This window comes from Oncorhynchus masou, chromosome 24 (assembly GCF_036934945.1).
Source record: "Oncorhynchus masou masou isolate Uvic2021 chromosome 24, UVic_Omas_1.1, whole genome shotgun sequence".
In the NCBI taxonomy this organism is placed as follows: domain Eukaryota; kingdom Metazoa; phylum Chordata; class Actinopteri; order Salmoniformes; family Salmonidae; genus Oncorhynchus; species Oncorhynchus masou.
Genome location: NC_088235.1, coordinates 59,229,020 through 59,254,343, shown reverse-complemented (window position 1 = coordinate 59,254,343; position 25,324 = coordinate 59,229,020). Strand labels below are relative to the sequence as shown.

The 25,324-nt window shown below is 40.8% G+C and overlaps 1 protein-coding gene across 2 annotated transcripts in view; it reads left to right on the top strand.

The window, feature by feature from the left end:
• Positions 1-24,761, top strand: part of LOC135512398 (synapse differentiation-inducing gene protein 1-like) — a 28,811-nt gene extending 4,050 nt beyond the window's left edge. For both annotated transcript variants that reach the window (XM_064934399.1, XM_064934400.1), the window contains exons 3-4: positions 5,536-5,673; positions 23,211-24,761. In XM_064934399.1, coding sequence (XP_064790471.1) covers positions 5,536-5,673; positions 23,211-23,369 — 297 coding nt within the window. In that variant the 3' untranslated portion in view covers positions 23,370-24,761. The remainder of the gene's footprint in view (positions 1-5,535; positions 5,674-23,210) is intronic.
• Positions 24,762-25,324: the final 563 nt, after the last annotated feature.

The following is a 25,324-nucleotide window of genomic DNA, read 5'->3' as shown; positions in this document are numbered from 1 at the left end:
GAAAGGAGATGATATGGTGAAAGGAGACAGGGGAGGAGAAATGATAGAGGAGAATGGAGGAGATGGGAGAAGAATAGAAATAGGAGGAAAAGTGAGAGGCAGTCTGGACCACTGGGTATCCACTGCGTCTGACCGTCTCTGCCAACTGTTCTGGTTCAGGTGTAGCACAGCCCAGGCATTACCTTGCTCAGGAGGCTTCTGGACAGACCAGGCAGGAGAAGACATGTACTGTATGTGGGCTCAGATGGCTATCTTGTGGATATATCATTTCCCTATCCCTGTGTTTATGTGACCTTCAAAGACTAGTTATTTATATACTAAATGTTTCCCGGGCAACACTAAACTGTTGGTTTCTGGTATTGCTATGGTTTCTGGTGGTTGTCACTGGAGCAGTCAAGGTGAACACCCTTTTTATAGCGCATTCTTAATTTGAGTTAATAAGATCTTTATTACGGTATGTTGTAATACTTTAGAGAAAGCAACAACAAAAAACTCCCCTTCTTCATTTGGCCCTTATTCAGTACAAAATTAGCTCAGTGGATTCTCAAAGTGGGTTCTTTGAAATACACAGCAATGTAATAATGTACAATTGAAGTCGGAAGGTTACATACACTTAGGTTGGAGTCATTAAAACTCATTTTTCAACCACTCCACAATTTCTTGTTAACAAACTATAGTTTTGGCAAGTCGGGTTGGACATCTACTTTGTGCATGACACAAGTAATTTTTCCAACTATTGTTTACAGACATAATATTTCACTTATAATTCACTGCATCACAATTCCAGTGGGTCAAAAGTTTACATATACTAAGTTGACTGTGCCTTTAAACAGCTTGCAAAATCCAGAAAATTATGTAATGGCTTTAGAAGGTTCTGATAGGCTAGTTGACATCATTTGAGTCAATCGGAGGTGTACCTGTGGATGTATTTCAAGGCCTACCTTCAAACTCAGTGCCTCTTTGCTTGACATCAAGGGAAAATCAAAAGAAATCAGCCAAGACCTCAGAAAAACATTGTAGACCTCCACAAGTCTGATTCATCCTTGGGAGTAATTTCCAAAAACCTGAAGGTACCGCATTTATCTGTACAAACAATAGTACGCAAGTATAAACACCATGGGTGTAACGTTCGTCGTCTTCCTCTGATGAGGATTAAGAGAGGTCGGACCAATTTGCAGCGTGGTATGTGTCCATTTTAATAATACAACCTGAACACAATACAAATACAAAATAACAAAGTGAAAGACAGAAACCAAAACCAAAACAGTTCCATGTGGAACACACAGACACAGAAAACATTCACCCATGAAACACTGGTGGGAAAAGGCTACCTAAGTATGATTCTCAATCAGAGACAACTAACTACACCTGCCTCTGATTGAGAACCATACCAGGCCAAACGCAAAATACAACATAGAAAAGCAAACAGACTGCCCACCCCAACTCACACCCTGACCATACTAAAACAAAGACAAAACAAAGGAACTAAGGTCAGAACGTGACAATGGGACCACGCAGCCGTCATACCGCTCAGGAAAAGTGCAAATCAATCCCAGAACAACAGCAAAAGATCTTGTGAAGATGCTGGAAGAAAACAGGTACAAATGTATCTATATCCACAGTAAAACAAGTCCTATATCAACATAACCTGAGAGTCCGCGCAGCAAGAAAGAAGCCTAAGCACTGCTCCAAAACTGTCATAAAAACTCCAGACTATGGTTTGCAACTGCACATGGGGACATGTGGTCTGATGAAACAAAAATAGAACTATTTGGCCATAATGACCATCATTATGTTTGGAGGAAAAAGGGGGTGGCTTGCAAGCTGAAGAACACCTTCTCAACCATGAAGCACGGGGGTGGCAGCATCATGTTGTGGGGGTGCTTTGCTGCAGGAGGGACTGGTGCACTTCACAAAATAGATGGCATCATGAGGAGAAAATTACGTGGATATATTGAAGCAACATCTCAAGACATCAGTCAGGAAGTTAAAGCTTGGTGGCAAATGGGTCTTCCAAATGGACAATGACCCCAAGCATACTTCCAAAGTTGTGGCAAAATGGCTTAAGGACAACAAAGTCAAGGTATTGGAGTGGCCATCAGAAAGGCCTGACCTCAATCCTATAGAACATTTGTGGGCAGAACTGAAAAGGTGTGTGCGAGCAAGGAGGCCTACAAACCTGACTCAGTTACACCAGCTCTGTAAGGAGGAAATGGGCCAAAATTCACCAAACTTATTGAGGGAAGCTTGTGGAAGGCTACCCGAAATGTTTGACCCAAGTTAAACAATTTAAAGGCAATGCTACTAAATACTAATTGAGTTTATGTTAACGTCTGACCTCCTGGGAATATAATGAAAGAAATCAAATCTGAAATAAATCATTATCTCTACTATTATTCTGACATTTTCACATTCTTAAAATAAAGTGGTGATCCTAACTGACCTAAGACAGGGAATATTTACTAGGATTAAATGTCAGGAATTGTGAAAAACTGAGTTTAAATGTATTTTGCTAAGGTGTTTGTAAACATCCTACTTCAACTGTATGAGGTGCCCACAGAATAATTATTGTGGATTACTATCCTTAAAATTAATAACAAATACGGTACCGCACACTTAACACGATTCCCGTGGGTGTCTGTTATTGGACTGCCCTTCACAATGTTCTTACAGTACTTGTGGAGTAAAACATGTCTAAGCCTTCCAAATTTACACAGGCTGTCTAAGTTACTATCGAAGTCCCTTCAATTATCATATATCATTTACTGTGTACTCTGGTATTTTTCATAGAACGTTGAAGTCTCAGAATCTAGTTAATGGAGCATCTGACTCTTCTATTATGCAGCCACATTTCTGACTCCATTACCGTCGGATTTAGGCACTGTGTCTGGAATGAGATTTGTGAATTACATTTCTTTGGCGTCTTGCTCAGAATCCATCTGAAGTTAATTAGCTAGAGTTCTGAAGAGGTGCAAGGATTTCTTGTAGTTTCCTGCTAATCCACCCTCCAGGACAAGAATGTCCTCATAATTAGGGCAATGCTTTTTTGGCTTTTTCTGGGGGGCACTTTGCTTTCACCAGTATTTCCAGCATGAGTCAATGAAACCAACCATGGAAGTATATTGCATTTGGTTTGATTGACTCTCCCCTTTAACTGCCCCTAACGGACCCATTTTTAGCTACAATTTACAAGTCCGTTGGAAAGGATCAGCTTGAGCCAAGTAAGGTTTAGAATCACTGAACTACAAATAGTTTTCTCTGACAAATAATAGGCTTTGTGCAATTAAGGTCACAGATGTACGCCGCCGCTGACTTAGGCGATTCCCCCACCAAACACACATGCACAACCAGACATTGATTGATTGATTGACTGGAGACAATTAAAATAACATTTCCTAGAACTTTCTACCTGCCGCAAACCCAGTGGATCATGCTGGAAATTAAGGTAAAAGCAGCTTGGCCCTACAGCCTGAATTCAAAATGGATTCAATCTACACACGATACCCCATAATGAAAAAGTTTAAACATGTTTTTAGATTTTTTTTTCTCTCAAATTTCTTCAAAATGAAATACATTAAATATTTAATTTACAGAAGTATTCACACCCCTGAGTCAATACATTTTAGAATCACCTTTGGCAGCGATTACAATTGTGAGTCTTTCTGGGTAAGCCTGAAAGAACTTTGAACACCTGGATTGTACAATGTTTGCATATTATTATTTAAAAATTATTCAAGCACTGTCAAGTTGGTTGTTGATCATCGCTAGACAGCCATTTTCAAATATTGCCATCTATTTTTTTTCTCCCCAATTTCGTGGTATCCAATTATTAGTAGTTACTGTCTTGTCTCATTGCTACAACTCCCGTACGGGCTCAGGAGAGACAAAGGTCGAAAGCGATGCGTCCTCCGATACACAACCCAACCAAGCCGCACTGCTTCTCAACACAGTGCGCATCATACCCGGAAGCCAGCCGCACCAATGTGTGGGTAAACACCGTACACCTAGCAACCTGGTTAGCGTGCACTGCGCCCGGCCCGCCACAGGAGTTGCTAGTGCGCGATGAGACAAGGACATCCCTACCGGCCAAACCCTCCCTAACCCGGACGACGCTAGGCCAGTTGTGCTTCGCCCCATGGACCTCCCGATCGTGGTGAGTCGCGGCCGACTGTGCCACCAGTCTCTGCGATGCAGTGCCTTAGACCACTGCACCACTCAGGAGACCACCTTGCCATATATTTTAAAGGCGATTTAAGTCAAATTTAACTAGGCCACTCAGGAACATTCAATGTCATCTTGGTAAGCAACTTCAGTGTATATTTGCCTTGTTTTAGGTTATTGTCATGCTGAAGGGTGAATTTGTCTTCCAATGTCTGTTGGAAAGCAAACTGAAAAAGGCTTTCCTCTAGGATTTTGCCTGTGCTTAGATCTATTCCATTTCTTTTTATCCTAAAAAACTCCCTATTCCTTGCTGATGACAAGCATACCCATAACAATATGCAGTCACCACAATGCTTGAAAATATAAAGAGTGATGCTCAGTGAGTGAAGTGTTGGATTTCCCCCAAACATAACACTTTGTTTTCAGGACATGAAGCACATTTTTTGCTGTTTTCATTTATTTATTTATTAATAAGTGCCTTATTGCAAACAGGATGCATGTTTTGAAATATTTTTTACTCTGTACAGACTTCCTTTTCACTCTGTTATTTAGGTTAATGTTGTTGATCCATCCTCAGTTTTTTCCTGCCACAGCCATTAAACTGTTTTAAATTCACCATTGGCCTCATGGTGAAATCCCTGAGCGATTTCCTTCCACTCTGGCAACTGAGTTAGGAAGGACGCCTGTATCTTTGTAGTAACTGGGTTTATTGATACACCATCCAAAGCATAATTAATAACTTCACCATGCTCAAAATGATACTCAATGTCTGATGTACCAATAGCTGACCTTCTTTGAGAGGGATTGGAAAACCTCTAGTCTTTGTGGTTCAATCTGTGGTTCAACTTCACTGCTCGTCTGAGGGACATTAGAGATAATTGTATTTGTGGGGTACAGAGATGAGGTAGTCATTCAAAAATAATGTTAAACCTGATTATTATTATTATTGAATTCAGACTGTAACACAAAAAAATTAGGAAAAAGTCAAGGGGTGTGAATACTTTCTGAAGGCACTGTGTCTAAGAGAGCGAGAGGAAGCAGAGAGAGAGCGAGGTGGTGGGTTGTTTTTTGCCCATCATTGTCCAGCTGGCATGGCTAGTCGTGCCCCTGTCTGGGTGAACATATGTACAGGGCCCTCCCGGTGCAAATCGACTGCTAGAGAGCCCAACTGTGCAAGCTGTCAGTGTATTTACAAACCTGTGCTGAGGTGAGGAAAACAAGAGGTCATCTGTAGTCTATAAAGACAGAAAATCATTTCAACGAAACATTAGCAAGGCCACCCTATGATGCGCTACAGTGCAGTCTTCTGTAGACCTCTCTCCTTTCTTGACATGCAGTATTCACTCAAAGTATTCACTCTTTGTGCTTTCACAGAGCGAGTACTCGAGCGACTCGGAGAGTGAGGACAACTTCCTCATGATGCCACCAAGAGACCACTTGGGCCTGAGCGTCTTCTCCATGGTGTGCTGCTTCTGGCCCCTGGGGATCGCTGCCTTCTACCTGTCCCACGAGGTAAGTACTACAGTAATGTCAATGACTCTACACCACGGCATGGTCACCGCAAGCATTTACAGTAAATATCAAGGCAGTCTTAGGAGAATGTGTATAGCATCAGACAATAACTAACCGAAATAAGTCAATAATTTCTAGATTTACTTTTTGTTTATTAGGACCCTCATTAGCTACTGCACATGCTGCAGCTACTCTTCCTGAGGTCCACTATTGTAAGTGGCTGTTCCACTGGATGTCAGAAGGTGAATTCACCAATTTGTAAGTCGCTCTGGATAAGAGCGTCTGCTAAATGACTTAAATGTAAATGTAAATGTCCACATTAAACGTAAAAATAGATGACAAAGTACAGAACAGATAGAGACAATAACAAAATATGTGACTTTAAATTCAAACAAGAGTTATATATTAGAAAGACACCAAGAGACAACAAAAATACTATTTCACATTATTCATATATACAGTGGCTTGCGAAAGTATTTACCCCCTTGGAATATTTCCTATTTTTTTGTCTTACAACCTGGAATTAAAATGGATTTTTGGGGGGTTTGTATCATTTGATTTACACAACATGCCTACCACTTTGAAGATGCAAAATATTTTTTATTGTGAAACAAACAAGAAATAAGACAAAAAAACTGAAAACTTGAGCGTAAGTATTCACCCCCCCACTCACCCCCCAAGGTCAATACATTATAGAGCCACCTTTTGCAGCAATTACAGCTGCAAGTCTCTTGGGGTATGTCTTTACAAGCTTGGCACATCTCGGTACTGGGATTTTTGCCCATTCTTCAAGGCAAAACTGATCCAGCTCCTTCAAGTTGGATGGGTTCTGCTGGTGTACATAAATCTTTATGTCATACCACAGATTCTCAATTGGAATGAGGTCTGGGCTTTGACTAGGCCATTCCAAGACATTTAAATGTTTCCCCTTAAACCACTCGAGTGTTGCTTTAGCAGTATGCTTCGGGTCATTGTCCTGCTGGAAGGTGAACCTCCATTCAAGTCTCAAATCTCCAGAAGACTGAAACAGGTTTTCCTCAAGAATTTCCCAGTATTTAGCGTCATCCATCATTCCTTCAATTTTGACCAGTTTCCCAGTCTCTGCCGATGAAAAACATCCCCACAGCATGATGCTGCCACCACCATGCTTCACTGTGGGGATGGTGTTCTCGGGGTGATGAAAGGAGTTGGGTTTGCGCCAGACATAACGTTTTCCTTGATTGACAAAAAGCTACATTTTAGTCTCATCTGACCAGAGTACTTTCTTCCATATGTTGGGAATTCTCCTACATGCCTTTTGGCGAACACCAAATGTGTTTGCTTATTTTTTTCTTTATGCAATGGCTTTTTTCTGGCCACTCTTCCATAAAGCCCAGCTCTGTGGAGTCTACGGCTTGAAGTGGTCCTATGGACAGATACTCCAATCTCCGCTATGGAGCTTTGCAGCTCCTTCAGGGTTATCTTTGGTCTCTTTGTTGCCTCTCTGATTAATGTCCTCCTTGCCTGGTCCGTACGTTTTGGTGAGCGGCCCTCTCTTGGCAGGTTTGTTGTGGTGCCATATTCTTTCCATTTTTGAATAATGGATTCTATGGTGCTCTGTGGGATGTTCAAAGTTTTGGATATGTTTTTATAACCCAACCCCGATCTGTACTTCTCCACAACATTGCCCCTGACCTGTTTGGAGAGCTCCTTGGTCTTCATGGTGTTGCTTGCTTGTTGGTGCCCCTTGCTTAGTGGTGTTGCAGACTCTGGGTCCTTTCAGAACAGATGTATATATACTGAGATCACGTGACACTTTCATTGCACACAGGTGGCATTAATTAACTTATTATGTGACTTCTGAAGGTAATTGGTTGCACCAGATTTTATTTAGGGGCTTCATAGCAAAGGGGGTGAATACATATGCACTCAACACTTTTTTAGAATGTTTTGAAACAAGTTATTTTTTTTTCATTTCACTTCACCAATTTGGACTATTTTGTATATGTCCATTACATGAAATTCAAATAAAATTATATATTTAAATTACAGGTTGTAATGCAACAAAATAGGAAAAACACCAAGGGGGATGAATACTTTTGCAAGGCACTGTACATATTCATATACAGTCCCATTAAATTGGATATTTAGAAAAGAGGTGAGGCGCTGGGATACAAGAAGATTTGGTATCTGTTTTTTAAAGCTGGACTTGCTTTTTGCCCGAGTAACCTCTGGAGGCAGAGCCTTCCACAATGACATGTCTCTATGCCAGTGGAGGCTCCTCAGAGGAGGAAAGGGAAGACCATCCTCAGTGAATTTCATAAAAATACAAATAGTGAAACATTAAAAAAGTTATTCTTTCTAGATAAAACTAAACTACATGTTTTCCAGTCACCAAATAATTGATTAAAACACACTGTTTTGCAATGAAGGTCTACAGTAGCCTCAACAACAATCTGTATGGTAGCACCATGGTGTAGCTGGAGGACAGCTAGTTTCCGTCCTCTTCTGGGTACATTGATTTCAATGCAAAACTTAGGAGGCTCGTGGTTCTCATGCCCTTCCATAGACTTACATAGTAATTATGACAACTTCCAGAGGACATCCTTCCACCTATCAGAGCTCTTGCCGCATGAACTGACCACCCAATGTTGTCCACCCAGTCAAAGGACAAGAGAATGAATCTAGTACTGAAAGCATAAGTTACAGCTAGCTTGCACTGCAGAGCATAAAATGTGGTGAGTAACGTTAAATCTGTTTTTGGTTTGGTACCGTAAAGAAACCCATAGTGGCATGCCTGGTGGGGTATGTACACTGAGTGTACAAAACATTAAGGATGCCTGCTCTTTTCGTGACATAGACTAACCAGGTGAATCCAGGTGAAAACCATGATACCTTATTGATGTTACTTATTAAATCCACTTCAATCAGTGTAGATGAAGGGCAGGGGGTTAAAAAATGTTACGCCTTGAGACATGGTTTGTGTATGTGTGCCATACAGAGGGTCAATGGGCAAGACAAAATATTTAAGTGCCTTTAAACGGGGTATGGTTGAACAGCAAGTGCCAGGCGCACCGGTTTGTGTCAAGAACTGCAACCCTGCTGTGTTTTTCATGCTCAACAGTTTCCGTGTGTATCAAGAATGGTCCACCACCCAAAGGACATCCAGCCAACTTGACACAACTGTGGGGGTGCAACTCAATATTAGGAAAGTGTCCTTAATGTTTTGTACACTTAGTGCATGTCTGTTTGAAGTGTATGCAAATAGATTATACAAGTGGTTAGGCATTTTCAACACACAAATGTTTCTTAAAATCCCATATAAAAACAACATTAATTAACCTTGAGAGGAAGTTAAGAGTGGACCTGATGAAGATGGTAGGTAGTTGTTTTCCCTGTGTGTGTAATGATCTCATATATCTGTGAGCTGCTCGAGGCCACTGGCAGAGGCCTGCTACCCACACTGCATCACTCTGGTCTGACTGCACATCACGACTCACACCTACATCTCTCTCTCATTCTCCAGCTTGAAAAAAAACTCTGCTCGGTTGGCATGGGCAACACAGCCCACACTAAAATCAATTCCCTAAAATCCAACTACAAAGCCTAGCAGACGCAGAATAAAAAATGTAGCAGGCTGGATTTAAAACAACATCGCCATGGTGGGAGGTTTTGAAAAGCTTTAGGGTATTATCAAAGATAAGCTATTCAAAGCAGCCATTGAAAGATCCTGAAAGGAGCAGGACAGGAAAACATTTTGAGCCTCGGTGATTTGAAAACACATGCACAAACTCATGTTAAGTAAATCTCTTCTGATCATCTTCCTTCTTTGAATTGTCCTCAATTGATACTGACACTTTGGGATTTAGGAAAATCAAAGGTGGTCTGCAAAACATAATGAAGGAAAATGCAGCCTTGAGAAAGCAACCCACGTACACAAAATGTCGAAATCTTCACTTCATCATTAAAACAAATATACTATAGACACAATTTACTGTGTGTAAATGTGACAATGTGATAATTGAATGGATAACCATGCATAGATCGATAATCTTAAAGCATGGAACTGCTGCAGTACGGCTCAATTTTCTGCTACAGTCTGTATTTATGTGTACTCTAGATAAACCATGTTGTCTACCGCCCACACATACAGGGTTTCTGCTATAGCATAGGTTCTCTTTCAACACCTCCCTCAGGAGTTTGTGTTTCAGATATCAGTCATCTTAACCCATTTGTTACCAAATTCTTCTCAGACATGCCACTATGCAAATCTAATGCCATTAGTAACCTTAAGGGGGATCTTCAATGCTGCAGACATGTTTTGGTACCCTTCCCCAGGTCTGTGCCTAGACACAATCCTGTCTCGGAGCTCAACGGACTATTCCTTCGACCACATGGCTTGGTTCTTGCTCTGACATGCATTGTCAACTGTGGGACCTTATATAGACAGGTGTGTGCCTTCCCAAACCATGTCCAACCAATTGAATTAACCACAGGTGGAATCCAATCAAGTTGTAGAAACATCTCAAGGATGATCAATAGAAACAGGATGCACCTGAGCTCAATTTCGAGTCTCATAGCAAAGGGTCTGAATACTTATATAAATAAGGTATTTCTGTTTGATTTTTTTATACATTTGCAAACATTTCTGAAAACCTGTTTTCTCTTTGTCATTATGGGGCATTTTGTGTGTAGATTGCTTAGGATTTATTATTTGTTTAATCAATTTTAGAATAAGGCTGTAACATAACAAAATGTGGAAAATGTCAAGGGGTCTGAATACTTTACGAAGGCAGTGTACATACATCACATGCAACCCATAATAAGACAATGTAGTCAATATTACCAAGTCTATTAAAACTGGAATATCTGACTATAAAGCTGAAGGATAAATAGGAACATGCAACCAACTTAAAGAGACACAAGAATAATAACAAGAAAGGTCTGAGAATGGAATAAATATATTCTATACCATATCATTGTAAAATGAATGAAATCACATACAAGGCACAAAGCTTAGGTTACAAGGCAATACTGACATTAACAAAACACGTATTGAACGGGCATTAACAAAACATTGAAAATGCAGGCACATACTGTATGTCAACTACATTATTTTTGCAAAGAAAATGTTAAAACATTTCAACAATGTTTTTTAAGTTGTTGAATATAGACTTCTGGTGGCAAATTCATCTGTAAACGTACACCTTGGAGAAATTGTGACCATTTTGAGAAATCATATGAAACTTCTGTGAATCATACTAGACACCGTAATAATGCATAATATGATACATTTGTTTAGAGGTACAACTTTAACTTCTTTAGAGCTTGTAAAGTACAAAAGCTTTGTGCTCTCACTTTTGTGACCCATGGGATTAAATAGGTTAAGTGCACTTTTAATCAAGATCAGGTTACTGCTTATGGGCTCTTTCTGTGAAAATGTGCCTCAATCTTACTCTCAAAGCAAAGCAGACCAGAAAGCAAATTCTGTGTCAATGGTAGGACGTCAGTAAGAGCTGTGTTTTGAGTATTGCACTTTGGTTACAGAACATAGCCATTTTAATTGTTTGCCTTTACCTTTTGTACTGCTCAACACTCCAATTCATTTCCTCCTTTGAGGAGGAACAAAGCAATCAATACACAGCTCTTTGGGGCGACAGGGTGTAGGAAAAAAAGCTTTAACCACAACAAATCTAGATTTCATGGGCGAGATTGCAGGGGACCCCCCACCCCCTAAACCAATCTGTCAGAATGACTTTGATTTTAGCAACAAATTTCTGCACATTGTTTGCTGCAGTTATTGTACTGAATGAGATACAGGACATCATCATGATCGTTGTCGTCTTGTCTTTCTTTCTCCCGTTCTTCATCATTATTGCATTGGTACCCCTGATAGTTTTTTAAGTCTTACGTGGTAATGATGCCATTTTCTGAGAGCAGTTAAGTGTTACTACTATATGTTATTATATCGATCAACAGCTCCCAGCATCCTTACTCCTTACTCTTATGTTACTGTCTCAAACTCAAAGGACATGCATGGATTGGCTTTTATCGAAGTGGAAACTCCCAGACTGATTCAGACTGAATCTAAGGTCATTATGCCGAAACATAAGCCTGTTTGTATGTCCCTTCAATCTATACTCCAATCAATACAGACAGAGTGACCATTTTTCTTTATTTTCCTGAATAATCACCCGTTGAATTTTCCTGGGGTTAGGAATGTTTTGGTGGATTTTCGAGTCCCTCAGTCAAGCTCCTGATTCCCTTTTTTCCGATCAAGCTGGGCTGAGGCGTGTTTTGGTACACTTTCTTTCCACTTTCATTATTATGACACCAACAGTGAAACAGTTGATGATGACTATGTCCCTCTGACTCATCTGGAGAGTGGAAGAGCAGAGTGGAAGAGCTCTGGTCATCATGCATATTGCAACCACCACCACACTACTTCCCATCTGTTCTAAGGCTTAGGAGGAACTATCAGAGAGGGTAGATTGTGAAATATATATTCAAGCAGGGGTTGGTCTCTTCTATAGATGTGCACCAATCCAAGAGCAACCTGGTGGAGAACAAGGGCCAATCTGTCCATTTATCTCTCTAGTTAATATGACCGGCTGAGAGCGTTGTTATTGTAATTGCCACCTTCTACTGCCTGAAGTGCCTGCCTGGTTGCCAAAATTGTTTGTGCATTAGCAAACTCTTCAGACTTCTTTTTGTCAAACCAATCAAACCATGCTAAAGTGCAAATAACTCTGCAACCAGGCTAACTAAAAGCCATTACACAGAGCATAAATCAGAACTGCATGCTCCATTGATCCACAGAGAAATACTGCTGTGTAAATGGACATGCATAACTCTTTGAATATTTAAAGTGCTTTGCTTTGAGGGTATTTCCCTGGTTTGAATAAGCCTTAAGGTGTTTATTTACTTTCTCCAAGGCAATATATAACTCTGGTTTACTAATGAAAGTGTTGTTTTCATGAGGATCCCTCTCTCGGCCCTCACCATCATTCTAGTGACACATTACATGGTTGGACCCAGACAGTTTTAATCAACAGCTGTCGCTGATATATTGCAACTGTGCATCGATAAGACCAAATTGGTGCATGGTGTTCCCTCTTTCTACCCAGCAAGAGCAAACAACATGTGTGTCCACGACTATTATCACATAACCCACTTCAATTGCTGTGGTTAAATGGACATCTTCATCTTTATGCATGTGCCCATTTACCGGCTCACAGATTCATTAAGCTGGGGGCGCACTGGCCAAATACAGATTGAACGGCCTGAACACAAGAGACTAGAATGAGATCTGCTGGAAATGAAACATGGTCATTTGGCTGCTGTATAAGAATAAGTAATACCTCATTTAGTTTTGGTTGAGACAGGTATCGTGCTTCTCCACAGGATTACCATTGTCAAAGCCACAGACACAAACAAATAGGAATAGTATTTTACTATTACCTGTACCTCTCAAACATTTCTTCTGTTATTGGCAGATTTGGGGATTTGAGTCATTGGTTGTGCCAAGGATTATTGTATTGGAATTGTTATTTATCTATTTTCCTGAGCATACCAGGTCATTGTTATTCTCTGAATAAGGTGTTTGTGTGCACAAATGGTGTGATGGAAAAACACATTATGTGCAGCTGAATAATTCCCCTGTTTTTTTTGGTCACCGTGAGACATTAATACTGTAGATCTTATTTTAATTAAGCTCCATTCTATCACATGGGCAAAGTTGAATAGGTCGCGACTCCCTAGAGAGGAGATCTCTCACTGTTTCCGATACCAAACTGCAACAATCTGTTTTAGTAAACCAGTGTGCATAATCTGATTCACTGCTTTTAGAGTTTACTCCATACAAATGGAGTAAGCTTTTTATATAATATTTTGGCGAGAGAGAGTGTGAGAGTGGGCCTTGTATGGAATAAGCTGGGAACAAATACCTTTCCTGGGCGATGATGGTGATGATCCACAAAGCACAGATTCTTTATTTACTGTATACCAAGGATGGGCTTGTATGTCCTTTCCTCTTATCCACAATTACCTACTTCTCTATACTTTCACGTAGTGTATACAGTACATTTTTGTCCATGTGGAAAATAGTGTAGGAGTACTGTATTTAAGTTTGCTTTTGAAATGCAAAAGTTTTTTTTAAGGAAACACCTTCAGATCACAAGGGTAGAAGATAATTGTGTAATGTGTTTGTAAAAAAAACACACAAAAAAACCGTTCATCTTCAGTCGCAAAATGATGTTGCGGTTTCTATTCCTCTCCTTCTCCGTACTGCACCTGAAGAACTGCAGTTGCTCCGTGGTTCATTCCTTTTTGCTTTGATTTGATTTGAACTCATTATGCTGACTTGAATTGAACCAGTAATTACAAAATAACTGTTTCTCGCCTGCGCAGAACAATAGGATTGTTAATCGTATTTCCATACTTAGTATGCTCGTTCAATTTATGGAGGGCTGGGTGGAAAATGGGACTGTGTCTGTAAGATTTTCCCAAGACTCAACAACACCCTGTGTGGCATCCTCTAGTTCAAACAGATGATAGTTAGAATGATGAGACACAAACTGGGAGCACTGTGGCTCATTTTCATGCATTTATCAGTCATCTGAAACAGTCTGTATTTTTGAAGGGCTCCTGAGAGTTACTGAGGAATCTTGATCTCACTGTCTTATACTTTAAACAACAACATCGAAGCCATTCTATAGAGATGTCTCTCATACTGTATATTCATAAACAGTCATTTTCAGGCCCAACGGAATGTTTCATTGTCCTCATTACAATTTGGTTGACTGCAGCCAAAACAACCATGTCCTGCTGACCTTTCTAAGCATGCAGAAATTACTTGTTTTTTGTTTCAAATACTGTATGTAACCTCATAGACATAACAACACAGATAATTTATTAACAAAGGCTATTAACGTTGCATAGCTCTGCGAATGATTAAACTGTGCATGTGTCCTCACTATGTGTTGAAGATAGATGGGCTCCCAAGTGGCGCAGTGGTCGAAGGCACTGCATCTCAGTGCTAGAGGCGTCACTACAGACCCTGGTTCAATTCCAGGCTGTATCACAACCGGCCATGATTGGGAGTCCCATAGGGCGGCGCACAATTGGCCCAGCATCGTCCGGGTTAGGGTTTGGCAGGGTTGGCCGTCATTGTAAATAAGAATTTGTTCTTAACTGACTTGCCTAGTTAAATAAAGGTTAAATATATATATTTTTTAAAGGTAGTGAAGGTCAAGTTTAGTGTCTATGCCCGGCTTCCCCTCCCCCCTGGGGGAATGTGTGTTACATCAAACACAGAGAGTAATCAAAAAAACTTCAGATTTTAGATTTTTTTAAAGATTTTTTAAAAGATTTTAGTCACTTGGGCAGCGGGGCAGAATGCGCCAAGGCCTACATCTTTCAGCTCGATGCACACTAAATCTGTAACATGGCCTGCAGTTACTCTACTCAGGTCTGCTATTGATCTTTAAGGTCTCTGTGGAGGCTTATATTTTGGAGGATGGTGGGGGCAGTGGGTGGGAGTTCTCTTTTTTAAAATAATACCATCAAGCTCAGATTAACCATGGATTAGGGATCCCCACGTAGGGGATAATAATCAGCCTTTGGACCTCATGGTAGCATTGTTTGGAGTTGGACAGAGAATGTGTGTGTGTTAGGGGTGGGTTGGCTGTCCAGACACTGTAAATGTAATCTATTATATTCGAGAATAAATTTGACCTCTCAATACAAAGCAGCAGCAAAAGCAGAAAATCATTATTTAAAATAACTTAATCCTTTGCTTCCATGAACAATGCTTTTTGACTAATTGGAGAAATCATCATGCTTCATTTTTTTAAAGATTACCTCATTTTGTATATCTCCTTATCTGTAATGAGTACTAGGTTTAAGCTCATATTACCAATGTTTAATTTCACAAAGTAGGAGGCTTTTTAATCGATCTGAAAATGAAGTGATTATTACGTTGCATGTTATTAGTCTTCTTCCTGGTCTGTCTTGTAAGTGCCTCTTTAGTATATTTGTCAGTCAGAAATGTGGGCAAGAGAGTGAATCTTCTATAAAAACCTGTTACGGTTTGGAGTATCATTAAGTTCACAAGAGCTAGGGTTAGTCTTGTTGATATAGTGAGCAATTAGGTAATGTCCTAAATGATTCAAGCACATTTGAACCGTGGTTCACTCATGTTTTTGAACATACTGTACTTAGCCTTTCACGAAAGCTTATAACTGAGGCTGCAGTTTGTGAATCCAGACGATGTGTGTGGCTAAACCACATTCTCTGTTCCTCAGGTCTGGACATGGCTGAGGTAGCTATATGTCAGCAATATATAAATGCATCACAGAACAGGAGAAAACAACTTGCTGCCATGCTGCCTGGGCTCAAGGACTGAAATATATGTCCTGACAAAAAGCATTACATAAATCCTTTTGAATTGAGTTTGTATGGCAGGGCCATGGGGGAAAGTGTGTGGAGGAGCCTTATGTTATTCTGCTATCCAAGAATAGCAAAGCACCCTTTCCTGGCTCAAACAGCCAACCAATCAGCCTGTTACCAACCCTAAGTAAACTTTTGGAAAAAATTGTGTTTGACCAGATACAATGCTATCTCACAGTAAACAAATTTAACATCAGATTTTAAGCACCCTTATAGGGAAGCGCATTCAACATGGACGGTACTTACACAAATAACTGATGATTGGCTGGGAGAAATTGATAATAAAAAGATTGTGGGAGCTGTTTTGTTAGAATTCAGTGCAGCTTTTGTCATTATTGATCATAATCTGGTGCTGGTAAAATGTATGTGTTAGGGCACATTGCCTGTTATATTGTGGATTGAGAGTTACCTGTCTAACAGAACAGTGTTCTTTAATAGAAGGCTCTACAACATAATCCAGGTAGAAACCGGCATTCCCCAGGGCAGCTATCTAGACCCCTTACTTTTTAAAATCTTTACTAATGACCTGCCACTGGCTCTGAGTAAAACCTGTGTTTCTATGTATGCTGACTATACACGTCAGATACCACAGCAAGTGAAATCACTGCAACACATAACTAAGAGCTGCAGTCAGTTTCAGAATGGGTGACAGGAAATAAGTTAGTCATAAATATTTAAAAAAAATAACAGCATTGTATTTGGAACAAATCAGTCACTAAACCCTAAACCTCAACTACATTTTGTAATGAATATTGTGGAAATTGAGCAAGGAGACTAAACTGCTTGGAGTAACCCTGGATTGTACACGGAGAGCTAACATCAGTATGTCAATCTCTCCTGGCTCAAAGTAGAGGAGAGATTGACTTCATCACTACTTGTATTTGTGAGTAGTTTTGACATGTTGAATGCACCATGCTGTCTGTTTAAACTACTAACACACAGCTCAGACACCCATGCATACCCCACACAACATGCCACCAGAGGTCTCTTCTCAAGTCCAGAACAGACTATGGGAGGCACACAGTACTCCATAGAGCCATTACTACATGGAACTATATTTCACATCAAGTAACTCATGCATGCAGTAAAATCAGATTTAAAATAAAACTATAAAAAATACACGTTATGGAACAGCGGGGACTGTGAAGAGACACACACATACACAGGCACAGACACACGCACACACACACACACACACACACACACACACACACACACACACACACACACACACACACACACACACACACACACACACACACACACACACACACACACACACACACACATAATAACATACGCACTATACACACACATACACACAGATTTTGTGTTGTAGATATGTAGTAGTAGAGTAATGGTCTGAGGACACACTTAATGTGTAGTGAAATCTGTTGCGAAATGTAATGTAATGTTTTTAATTCTATATACACTACATTACCAAAAGTATGTGGACAACTGCTCGTTGAATATCTCATTCCAGAATCATGGGCATTAATATGGAATTGGTCCCCCAATATGGAATTGGTCCCCCACAGCTTCAACTCTTCTGGGAAGGCTTTCCACTAGATGTTGGAACATTGCTGCAGGGACCTGCTTCCATTCAGCCACAAGAGCATTAGTGAGGTCAGGCACTGATGTTGGGCGATTAGGCTTGGCTCGAAGTTGGAATTACAATTCCTCCCAAAGGTGTTTGATGAGGTCAGGGCTGTTGTTGAGGTCAGGGCTCTGTGCAGGCCAGTCAAATTGTTCCACACTGAACTCAACAAACCATTTCTGTATGGAACTCGCTTTGTGCACAAGGGCATTGTCATGCTGAAACAGGAAACGGCCTTGCCAAAATTGTTGCTACAAGGTTGGAAGCACAGAATCGTCTAGAATGTCATTGTGTGCTGTAGCGTTAAGATTTCCCTTCAGGCGCATGAATGATCAGTTCCTGAAGGAAATTTCAGAACGGCGCAAAGTTCTCTACCCACTCTTCAAAGTGATAGAAACGTGTAGCTCTCGTAGTTGATAAACTGTACATTGATAACCAACTGTTCTGAGACACCAAGACTACTCCATGGCTATTCTCGATAATAGTTCCCATAGAGGAGTCGAATACTATACATGGTAGGGATTGTTATAAAAACAGGAAAACAATAAAATACAACAATTGATAAAGAAACTACAAATACACTATACCATTCAAGATAGAGAATGTTGTAAAATAATATTTATAAATGGATAAAAGACAGCATTAGACGAAAGGACAATTATTGAAATAATACATCTTAAAATATAAGGAACTTGAACACAAAAGTACTCAAAAGCCCGAAATTAGGTAGGAATAAACATGGTAGAGATAAAAACCCAGCAAACCGTGGACATAGAAGGAACAGTATGTAGGTATGTTGGGGTGTATATGTGGGGGGAGTGTTGTTGTGATGGAAGATGGGGTGTGTGTTTTTGTGATTGGGAAAGTGTGGTGAGTTAAGTGAGTGAAAAAGGAAAATGGAGCCCATGTGTGTCTGCGAGCAGAATTTGTTACAGAGGGAGTTTTCAATTTTGTGCAGATATGGGATACACAGTAAATGTTTTAATAAATTACAAGTATAGTATATTTATTTATTGTCCTATCATGATGGAACGGTCCCCAACCCTATACCTAGACACCCACCTGAGCGACCCACAGACTACAGACTAAGGAGAAGTCCTCATATGTTTTTTAGGCCTACTGACTTGTTGGACTGCTGACTTGTTGGAAAGGTGGCATCCTATGACAGGGACACTTTGAAAGTCACTGAGCCCTTCAGTAAGGCCATTCCACTGCCAATGTTTGTCTATGGAGATTGCATGGCTGTGTGCCTGATTTTATACACCTGTCAGCAATGGGTGTGGCTGAAATAGATGTATCTACTAATTTGAAGGGGTGTCCACATACTTTTAGACATATATATATATACACTGCTCAAAAAAATAAAGGGAACACTAAAATAACACATCCTAGATCTGAATGAATGAAATATTCTTATTAAATCCTTTTTTCTTTACATAGTTGAATGTGCTGACAACAAAATCACACATAAATTATCAATGGAAATCAAATGTATCAACCCATGGAGGTCTGGATTTGGAGTCACACTCAAAATTAAAGTGGAAAACCACACTACAGGCTGATCCAACTTTGATGTAATGTCCTTAAAACAAGTCAAAATTAGGCTCAGTAGTGTGTGTGGACTCCATGTGCCTGTATGACCTCCCTACAACGCCTGGGCATGCTCCTGATGAGGTGGCGGATGGTCTCCCGAGGGATCTCCTCCCAGACCTGGACGAAAGCATCCGCCAACTCCAGGACAGTCTGTGGTGCAATGTGGCGTTGGTGGATGGAGCGAGACATGATGTCCCAGATGTGCTCAATTGGATTCAGGTCTGGGGAACGGGCGGGCCAGTCCATAGCATCAATGCCTTCCTCTTGCAGGAACTGCTGACACACTCCAGCCACATGAGGTCGAGCATTGTCTTGCATTAGGAGGAACCCAGGGCCAACCGCACCAGCATATGGTTTCACAAGGGGTCTGTGGATCTCATCTCGGTACCTAATGGCAGTCAGGCTACCTCTGGCGAGCACATGGAGGGCTGTGCGGCCCCCCAAAGAAATGCCACCCCACACCATGACTGACCCACCGCCAAACCGGTCACGCTGGAGTATGTTGCAGGCAGCTGAACATTCTCCACGGCGTCTCCAGACTCTGTCACCTCTGTCATGTGCTCAGTGTGAACCTGCTTTCATCTGTGAAGAGCACAGGGCGCCAGTGGCGAATTTGCCAATCTTGGTGTTCTCTGGCAAATGCCAAATGTCCTGCACGGTGTTGGGCTGTAAGCACAACCCCCACCTGTGGACGTCGGGCCCTCATACCACCCTCATGGAGTCTGTTTCTGACCGTTTGAGCAGACATATGCACATTTGTGGCCTGCTGGGGGTCATTTTGCAGGGCTCTGGCAGTGCTCCTTCTGCTCCTCCTTGCACAAAGGCGGAGGTAGCGGTCCTGCTGCTGGGTTGTTGCCCTCCTACGGCCTCCTCCACATCTCCTGATGTACTGGCCTGTCTCCTGGTAGCGCCTCCATGCTCTGGACACTACGCTGACAGACACAGCAAACCTTCTTGCCACAGCTCGCATTGATGTGCCATCCTGGATGAGCTGCACTACCTGAGCCACTTGTGTGGGTTGTAGACTCCGTCTCATGCTACCACTAGAGTGAAAGCACCGCCAGCATTCAAAAGTGACCAAAACATCAGCCAGGAAGCATAGGAACTGAGAAGTGGTCTGTGGTTACCACCTGCAGAACCACTCCTTTATTGGGGGTGTCTTGCTAATTGCCTATAATTTCCACCTCTATTCCATTTGCACAACATCATGATTTATTGTTAATCAGTGTTGCTTCCTAAGTGGACAGTTTGATTTCACAGAAGTGTGATTGGCTTGGAGTTACATTGTGTTGTTCAAGTGTTCCCTTTATTTTTTTGAGCAGTGTATATATATATATATATATATATATATATGGTAACTGCCTACATTTGTCTAGAAGAGTAGCTGCTGCCTTAGCTCTTTAGCCACACACACCAGTGATGTGTTTGGTGTTAAAAAGGGAACTGTATGAGAGAATGCATGTTCAGTTAGCCTATTGGGTATTAGTTAGTTTTTATGATTGTGCAAGAATAGAAACCTGGTTTTGTTGAGAATTAAAAGCCTGGCTTTTATGAAAGATCCCAAAAGTTACACAGATCCTAACACAGAGGTGTTATATCCCTTCCTGTGATTGACTATAATTTGTTATGGTCTCTTCGTACACTGGTAAGATTAAACCATATGTCAATGATTCCAACATTGCTGTTCTTTGGCACTGTTTTGTGTGAAAATTAAATTGCCATGACAAGGATGGACCTGTTGCACAGAATGACATTCCAGCAAGCACATAACATGCTGAGAACCATATGTTTCTTAGAGCTTGGTGAGAGTGTGGTTCTATGGTTATTTTGCATACAACCTTCCCACAACGTTCTGGGAACGGTGCAGGATAGTTGCTTGGTTTTGGAAAATTCTCAGCACGTTTAAGGAACAAAATAACGTTACTTTCTTGGTATTTCATTACTCTAACAGAACGTTTCCTAAAAGTACAAACATGGTTACATTTCATACAATTTTGGTAATGTTCTAGGGAGGTTCTCCAACTGGTTTAACATTGGGAATGTTCTCAAATAGTTCAGAGAACATTAAGAAACAATGTTCCTCTTTGGGAATTTCAGTACTGCAGTGTAATGTTTCCTTATGGTTCTATTTAAATTAAAGTTCTCAAATTGTACAGAGAATGTTAAGAAAACATTCCATAAAAACCACAAGCAAACTTTAGTAACATTCAGAGAACGTTCTAACATTATTTAAAGACATACATTCGGTTTTCAGCATCATTTGAATCTCACTGACGCTATGCCACAAAAGTAAATACATGTGTTTGCATGTTTAATGCTAAAGCAAATTCATTTACATGTGTCCTATCTGTGCTTGGAGTTCAAAACAGTTAACCAAAACTAAGCTAGTAGTGTCAGAAAGTTATTTAATTTCCATTCTCAGAACATTAATAAAACTTTCAAGGAATCATAGTAAAACGTTATCAGAACCTCCCTGCAACCTAAAAAAACAACTTTCCCAGAACAGACTAAATGTTCTCAGAACGTTTAAAAAAACGTTACGTTTTACCGGTCAGGACACTTATGGCGTCGTTGTTTTTGGAAAACCAAAAACGTACGTTCCCACAACGTCCAAGGAACCATTTCACTTCCTCTGACTCACTCTTTTCCTGCAGCAGCAGAGGAGGTTTGTTTCTTCAGTGAGAAGCAGTTTTCTACTGCACTGTATATGAACAAAGATATTGCAAGCTTCATAAGGGTTGTAGATTTCCCTCCCCCCCTAAAAAGAATGAGAAATTAATCTAATATCTCCACTCAGAATTATATAATTAGGGAAATTCTTAGTTAAATTGGAAAGGTATTTGAGAAGGAACAAAACATTTGACAGACAACAGCGATAGAGACTGTAGTTGTGGTGGAAGTTCTGATTAAAAAAAATGTAATTAGGGCTCTATTCGATCCGCATCGCAGAAGTTCAGCGTTACAGCGTGATTGAAATTTAAAAGCAATGTTTCTGCTTCAGCGGAGACTGCATTCACGGTAAACACTCATATATAACACTCACATATTTCGGCTCAATTGGAAATGACAGAATCTGTAACGCTTTATAGATTGAATAGAGCCCTTTGTTATTTCGCTGTTACATTGTGTTCACTGTACATAAAAATATGAGTCTCCATTTATGCACCTGTCTGAATATAAAAAATAACAAGATTAAAACATCACAATCCTCTCATCTCCTGTCTTCACCCTCCAGTGACCACAGAACAGTTCTTTGAAACCTTGGGCCATGCACCGGTGGGGTAATTAGCTTTCAGCCCCTACCCACCTCGTGATGAGCTTCGTCTGGAATCTTTAAATAAGGACTGGTTCATTAATAAATGTCTTTGAGTTCAAAAGTGCACAATTAACAATGTTAGAGAGAGCCTGTCTGGAGACAATCGTTTGATGGCCACCCATAATGCTGAAGATAAAAGATCAAGGTCTGCTTGCTAACAATCCAACTCCCCCTCCCCTTTACATAATACATCAGAATGATCCTCAGCAAGGTAATAAGGGCTAATAGTTCACAGAGAAGTGTGTCAGGGAAGATATGTACAGTGTAAATGAAATGATAAGGAATACCTCTTGGTTGTTGAGACAGAAATGTGTTAATCAGAATATCCCTCGTTAATCTTGGTAACATCTTGCGCACTTCAAAAGGCTATAGGCCCGATTGGTGGGTTGAGTCACAGGTGATTTCATTATTATCCTTTGTGTGTTGCCATGTTTTGCTGAGAGACCTCACAAGATCCCCCAGACATCTCACTGGAAAATGGCCAATCTACTGTTTCATTTCCTCCTAATAATTGAGTAATTCTGTCTGTCTATCTCTCCCCGCCTTGCTTCTCTGTCTCCCCCCCCCTCTCTCTCTCTCTCTCTCTCTCTCTCTCTCTCTCAGACGAACAAGGCAGTGTCTAAGGGGGACTTCCACTTGGCCAGCTCCAGCTCCAGACGTGCCCTCTTCCTGGCTGTGCTGTCAATCACCATCGGGACAGGCATATATGTGGGCCTGGCTGTAGCTCTCATCGCATACCTCTCCAAGAACCACCACTTGTAGCCTTGCCCTGGCCCCCCCCCCGCACTACAGGACTGATTGCGCTGGGGGAGTGGTTCACTTGGGGGCAGTTTAACAATGGAATTTAGGCCTGCAAACTATGGGACTATCAGGATGAACAGAACCTGGCCATATGGTTGACTCAACTCATGGGATATAACATAAGAGGGTTATGATATGGAAAATAGTCTTGTAATGGTCAAGTCATTCTCTCATTTTGACAAAGAAAAACTGGAAACTCTTAGTCGTTCCATACACAACTGAATATTTTGTTCTTCAGATGTCTAAAATTGGTGTGTGAGGTTTACCAAGGCAAGACACATCCTTTGAGAGGTCAGACCAACCTGCACTAAATATTACCTGTACCAAGGGCATAGTGTTCGTTTACGGAGCTTGCTCTCTGCTCGGTTAACAGTGAGTTGTGGAGTGGGCTGCTTTATGTTCAGCTACATTTACCACACTATCAGTCACATTTGGCAGCTCCTGTCGAGTATAAAGAGGGTGGATAAAAGTGCTTTTAAAGCTGTCACTCATCCATACATTCAACCTGTATACATGTAATCTACATCACATTGAATTGATCTGTAGAAGTCGCATAGTAGACACTGCAGCTCACTTATTAAGTAAGGTGATGGTCTATATACTGCACTCTAATACAGTATCTTGGTGGTCCTATTATCTCAAGGGAGAACTGATGTGTCCTCACGGCACAATTTTTTTTAACACATGCCACACACCTGAAATGTGGAGCTTTGTTGTAACCCTTCGACAACATGCTTTTGTGTTTCATCAGGGAGATCAAGTCTCTCTGACAGAACCTGCTTACACAGAGATACCTCCATGTTGATAGGCACAAATCACTAAGGAAGAGAAAGCAGACGAGTCTTTGGAGGCAGAAGCCATGCTGTAAATACCTCGATACATGCCTAACTGCAATGTTTGTTTTTTTGCAATACTATTTATTTTCCTGTTGTATACTGCTACTATGTATGGGCGGCACGTAGCCTAGCAGTTCAGAGCGTTGGGGCGGTAACCAAAAAGGTTGCTGGTTCGAATCTCCGAGATGACTAGGTGGGAAAATCTGTCTATGTGCCCTTGAGCAAGGCACTTCACCCTAATTGCTCCAGAATTGCCATCAATAATGGCTGATCTCTGGTTGTGACCCCACTTTCCGAGGGTGTCTCAGGGGGAGTGAGTTATGCAAAAAAACACATTTCCAATTCACACATATGTATAATACACACTTGTACATGTGTGAAGTAGGACAAATGTAATTATTATGTCAAAACTGTCAATTTTGGGGGGAAACTCATTGGACTCAGTGTTTGACATAAAAGTGCTTGCAAATTAAATGTATTTCCATTAAAAAATGGTTGATTTTACAGTCTGACTTGGGTTAGTTCAGCTGCTAAAATTATAGTTTTTTTCCTTCATGCACACAGTATTACCACATTAAGTAATATGGTCTTGCAGGTTAGGCTATTTTGTTGCATATACTGTACAGTATAAAATACTTTAAAAAACATACTATGTGCAATGTAAAGGCTTCTAACAAACAAAAATATTACTTGAACACACCAAAAGATTACTGAGTGTTTATTGAGGTCAATATAGACCTACATTATGTACCCTGCTCAAACATCAGGTTTCTCCACTCACTCCACTAACTCCCTATCCTCTCCTCCACTGCACACACACTATTGCAACTCTATTACACCCAGCCTTGCACCCAAGAATGACTAATCACCTGCACGCACTGTGCATATTTCATGGCAGCAGAAACATCTCACTGCCTGTCAGAAATATTAGCTTGCGAGGTTCCCAGAAGATTTATACATTTTACATGACATTGCGGGCACCTTAATTGCTCCAACCCCTCTTCTTCTGTCCCTCCTATATGATATGAGAGTGTGGGATTGGGTGATTGGAGGTTTGGTGAGTGGGACCCTGTGGACACG